This window comes from Electrona antarctica (genome assembly GCF_951216825.1).
Source record: "Electrona antarctica genome assembly, chromosome: 10".
NCBI classification, from domain to species: domain Eukaryota; kingdom Metazoa; phylum Chordata; class Actinopteri; order Myctophiformes; family Myctophidae; genus Electrona; species Electrona antarctica.
This window is the reverse complement of record NC_136791.1, coordinates 53,367,123-53,372,756: the sequence shown is the minus strand read 5'-3', so window position 1 is coordinate 53,372,756 and position 5,634 is coordinate 53,367,123. Positions and strand designations below refer to the sequence as shown.

General features: G+C 42.6%; 1 protein-coding gene across 1 annotated transcript; it reads right to left on the bottom strand.

Annotated features, from left to right (window-relative positions):
- Positions 1-388: 388 nt before the first annotated feature.
- LOC306930875 (zinc finger BED domain-containing protein 4-like) lies at positions 389-3,866 on the bottom strand (the record flags this gene model as incomplete). Its single annotated transcript, XM_079511971.1, has 6 exons — positions 389-974; positions 1,200-1,440; positions 1,510-1,688; positions 1,870-2,161; positions 2,366-3,053; positions 3,673-3,866. 6 exons carry the CDS (start codon positions 3,864-3,866, stop codon positions 586-588), a joined length of 1,983 nt encoding a protein of 660 aa, XP_079368097.1. The 3' UTR covers positions 389-585.
- Between the last annotated feature and the right edge of the window lie 1,768 nt (positions 3,867-5,634).

Sequence of the window (5,634 nt, the reverse complement as noted above, 5' to 3'; positions counted from 1 at the left end):
GGAGGAAGCTTATCTTCCTAAAGTCAATGTCAAAAATACCATGCAGACTAGTCTGCAACTCTGCATGCATTAAACCAGCAGCAAGCTTAAAAGCTATACATTTATCCATTACATGTTTGATCATTTAGGCCTAGGTAGATGGGAAAGGCTACATTCCATTAAAGAAATGGCATGTTTGACACAGAAATGTTTATTTTGAACATTTTGCAACAACATTTAAATTGCAAGTGTATCATTATTTGTTTTACATTCGAGGTAGCTACCTTTACAAAGGCAAAATTATCAGTGCAAACAAGGTGCTTTGTAAACTAAACAGCACACAGACAGCAGTGCTTACAAACATAAATAACCATCCATTTAAGGGATTCATTTTTTTTGTCAAGATGTTTGCATAAACTCACTCCACCATGAGTATTATTTTGACAATTCTAAAGAGATAAACATTTTAAATGTAAGAGTTATAAAAGAAAATAAGAGCTGGATAAATGAAACCTTTCCAAAGTAAAATGTGTGCAAGTTAACATCCTGTTTAAACCTAACCCTATGTTACAGAGTCAAGTAGTGCCTGTATTACATACAGTAGATTCACAGATTGTTGCACTTGAGAAACACAAGGTTCGAGAGATTGGTGCCCTTCATCCGAGAACGATGTGGTCTCAAAATGATGCCACCGTGGCTAAAGATTCTCTCGACTGGAGCACTAGTTGCGGGCACTGCAAGTGCTCTAATGGCAATCTTATAAAGTGCAGGGAGGGAGTTTCTGTTTGCCTCCCAAAAGCTGAGACATTTCTGATCAGTATCAAGGCTAAGGTAGTTGTTCAGCTGAATTTCTGGCCTCATTGTGTCCTGCTTGCGACGCTTCCTGTATCCTGCGAAGAGCCCAGCACTGTTCTGAGTGTTCTCCTCCAACAGCTCTTCCTCTCTCTCTGGATTCTCAGGTGTCTGGTCAGCTGGCACCTCCCGTAGGATCAGTTCTAATGGACAACAAATGATCACTTAATATAGCATGAAATATATTACATTAAAACTGATATTGATAGTTTGGTGATCATCATGATTTGTCACCCTGACAGTCAACATTAATAAAGTGAACCAAGTTTGTTTGAGAAGTGACTGAGTGAGTGGTGTGTGAGAGTACATACAGTGCCATACTTTTAGTGTGTATTCGAACACATTAATATAGATGTACATTCACTGACCTTTCACCATGTCAGACACCTCCCTCTTGATGTCATCGTTGACAAGGACATCTTGTTCCAGCCACATCATTGAGTATTCTGGGTCCAGGACAGCTGCTCTGATATACACAGGGTCCGCAAAAGGTAGAGGCTGTGGTTCGTCTGGTGCTGCAGTTTCCATTTTCACATTGACCAGGATGCCACGGAATCTTTTTTTGAGGGAGGTCTGAAGGCACCTGACCATGCTTCCCAGGAAGCGAACCTGAACAAATGAATAAATGAGTGAGTGAGTGAGTGAGTGAGTGAGTGAGTGAGTGAGTCAATAACCAACCTTCTGCTTGAGTTTCTCCAGGTGGTTGTTTAGGGACAAGACACTGGGAAGAACAGCGCTGATAGTTGCACACTTCTCGCCCTGCGTAAGATCAGTGGCCTCTGAAAAGGGCTTGAGGATATCACACAGTTCTTTCAGTTGACTCCACTCTCTCGTAGAGAAGATCAGCTCCTGGTGACCTAGATAGATAGAGAAAGAGATACAGCATAGCATTCTAAAACTGGTCAGGATACTACTCAACAAGCCCTGTGTGTTTGATGACACAGGAATAGAATGTGACCCTGTGGTCAGACAACCCATTCTCCTGAGCTACAGCCATGATCTACACAGCAGCAGGGGCAGTAACAGACAAGCACCAACCTGTGGCCTGCACAACATCGCTCAGTTCCTCCTGGTTGAATGAGAGCACTGCTTTCAGTTGGCGGTAGGTTGAACCCCATCGTGTGGTCACAGCAGCAGGGATCCCTCGCTCACCAAACTTCTCTTCAAAAGCATCATGGAAGGCGGTAGATGTGTGCAGAAGAGAACTGAGTTTGCAGCATTTTGCCATGGCACCTCTTGCAACCTTAGCTTCCTTAAGGCCATCGCCTATAGTCAACTGTAGGGTATGAGCGAAGCACTGTAGGCGTTTGGGGCTTCCTCTGGTTAGTGCCTGTTGAATTCAAACAATTAAATTATGGTTTTCTTCACATAACAGTATTGTCAGAGAGCACATGACAGAAATAGTTAACGATGAGTAGACAAAACAAGGCTGCCCTGTAGATTACAAAACTACTACAATAAAAGGTTATTATTTTATGGTATTTGTGCATTGTGCACAACCATAAGCAAAGATGTTTTACTGCCACTCATTCACCTGATCAACAGTTTCTTGGTCGGTCACCGACAGATCTTCCCATATCTCTGGGTCGTCCAGGCTCTCTTCATCATCTACTTGATCTTCTTCCTCTTGGGGGAAGCAGATGGAGAAGGCCTTCTTCATGTTAGCTGCGTTGTCACAGAGCACAAAGTCCATTTTGTGTCTGATGTCATATTCATCACAGATAGCTTCAAACGCCTCAGCGATCCTCTCTCCTGTATGTGATCCTCGGAACCTACTGCAGGTCAGCAAGTAGGAATTCAGACACAGCTCTTTGTTTGTAGTCAGGACATGGGCAGTGACACCCAAGAAGCCTCGCATCCTACGATCTGACCAGATGTCTACAGTCAGAGAAACATGTTCTGCTTCTGCAAGGATCCCTTTGATCTTAGTGCGGGTCGCTGTAACAGAGGATTCTACGTGCTTGATTACAGAACGATAATCAGTGGCCTTGTACTTGGGGTCTGCTATGGAGAGAAAGTGGCAGAACTTTTTATTTTCTGTTAGAGTCAGGGGAAGGCTGCATCCCACTATTAGGTCCATAATGATGGAGTCAGTCATGGCCCTCTGTTTGGAATGATTCTGTCTGTAAAACTCTGGGTGAGAGAGAGCAGCAAACTGTCCAATTCCTGGCTGGCTGGGACCAGGGACTGGCTGCTGCTTACATCTCATATACTCTGCATATCTGAAACAGAAGGAAAAGAAGAAATATTATACAGTTGTCATTTTTGTGTAGCAAATGCATGCATGCACACTCATTGCACACACATTAATTTACTGCAGCAGTGCCTACAGGCCTAAAGCACAAAATAATCTCTTAACGTGCATGCACGTTTGTTTTGTAGTATTTTAATATTACGTCACTTTCCATCAGGCACACATTTAGCTGCCTACTAGTACTCCACGTGCATTTGTTTTGCCGGCATGGGGTCCTAATCCTCCACGTTCCAAAAGAATAACACGGAGTGGACTAAATGCAACTATAGCTAGAGAAAACGTATCGGAGGAAAAGTGGAAGGAATAAAGGTTTTGCGTGGGAGTTAATGAAGTTCTTAATCCTGCTGACGACTGGATATATCTAATGAAAAGTGAGAAAGTGTTGGAAAACGGAGGGCTTGCTACCATGGATGGATATTATTATTTATGCAGTGCAGTCACATATCAACGTTCGCGACAGTGGTGAGTGGCATTGTTTGTCTTATTAACGACATATATATCCACCAACACACACATGCACACCCGGACACACTTCTAATAATGTTAGCTTTAGTTATATTGGCAGTAGGTTACTAGGTTTCACTTACTTGGCTTCATGCGCCGTCTTCAAGTGGCGGACAAAGTTGGATGTGGTTCCTTCTTTGTCATTGATTTTAGCGTCGCATGTCTTGCATTGAGCCTTCCTGCGTTTTCCATCAGAATGGGAGTTTTTAAAAGCGAACTGAATCACTTTTGGTGGAACTGCAGAACTTGCAGAAGGAGGCTCGGGAGCAGTCGCCATTGCTAGCTAGCCTAGCCTAGTAGATACAAACAGAAACAGCCGCACTGTTGTGTGTGCCCACACTGATCAGAGTCATGGCTGTTTGCGTGCTCTCTCGCTTACATGCCTGTCTCCAATCAATCAATCAATCAAACCAATACAAGTGTAAACATATAGCGTGGCGTTCGCTCTGGTGCGGGGCGTAACGTGACGTTCACGACCGCCCTGCCTGGACATATTAGAATGATATCCGCATAAAACAAAACAAAACAAAAACATACAATGAAAAAACAACATAATGCTACAAGTTGTCCGAGTTAGCTTGTCTCAAGTCGAGTCGAGTCTGGAGTCATTGTCTTCCAAGTCAAGTCGAGTCTCAAGTTTTTTACCCTCAAGTCCAAGTCGAGTTGCAAGTCGTCCAATCAATGACTCGAGTCGGACTCGAGTCGAGTCATCATGACTCGAGTCCAATACTCTGGTAATGACCCTGAATGTTGAAAATATCCCTATGCTATCTGTGGATGACAATAAATCCTCCACAGGTAGGCTGGATTGGTTAAAACTGAGTGAGAATGATATTGATCACTATACCTTGCTTACTGACCAAGCTTTAGCCTCTGTTGTATTACCAAGAGATGCAATGCTCTGCAGAGACACCAACTGTAAAAATGAGCAACATGGTAGAGACTTATGCCTTACTTATGATATTATTGTTGATGTCTTAAATGCTTCTAGCAAGTCCTTATGTAAGAGAAAGAAAAAGGTGCACACCATAAAACCGGGTTGGAATGAGCATGTGACTGAGCTACATACTGCTGCTAGATATGCTTTTAAAGTATGGGCAGATTCAGGTAGGCCCAGGCAGGGGACCCTATTTGAACATAAACAAGCCACAAATGCTAAATATAAATATGCGGTCCGCTTCATTAAAAAAAATGAGGATAAAATGAGGGCAGACTCTCTGGCCAGAAAGCTGCGCAACAACAGCTGCTTTGATTTCTGGCAAGAGGTCAAGGTGCTAAACAACAGCAAAGCACCCTTACCGTCCTCCATTGATGGAGTGAGTGGATCAGCTAATATTGCTGAATTGTGGCGACAACACTATCATGATCTGTTCAACTGTATTAAGAGTGAAGCATTTGAGGTTGATATGGTTGTCTCTACTGAGAACCTGGCAGTTAGATCTGAGGACGTATACAATACGATATTGAGTCTAGAAAATAATAAATCATGCGGCCCGGATCACATCTCAGCTGAACATTTAAAATATGCCAGTCTTAAACTTTCCCCTCTTATTGCTCTATGTCTTACTGGGTTCCTGTACCATGGTGTCTTACCAGATTCCATGTTATCTGTGCTGCTCATACCTGTCATAAAAGATAAAGCTGGGAAAATTAATAATATGGATAACTACAGACCTATTGCTTTAGCTAGCATACTGTCCAAAGTGCTGGAGAAGATCCTGTTGAACAGACTGGAAAAGTATATAACCACAGCTGACAACCAGTTTGGTTTTAAAAGAAAACACGGAACAGATATGTGTATCTTTGCGTTAAAGGACATTATAGCAAAATATAGGAGTCAAAACTCCACTATGTTTTTATGTTTTATTGATGCTTCGAAGGCTTTTGATAGACTTAACCATTTTAAGTTATTTGTTAAAATGTGCCAAAGAGGGGTACCCAAGTACATTATCAGGATTTTAGCCTTTTGGTATACACATCAGCTGATGCAGGTGAAGTGGGGCAATACTGCATCGGAACCATTTCATGTTGGGAATGGGGTCAGA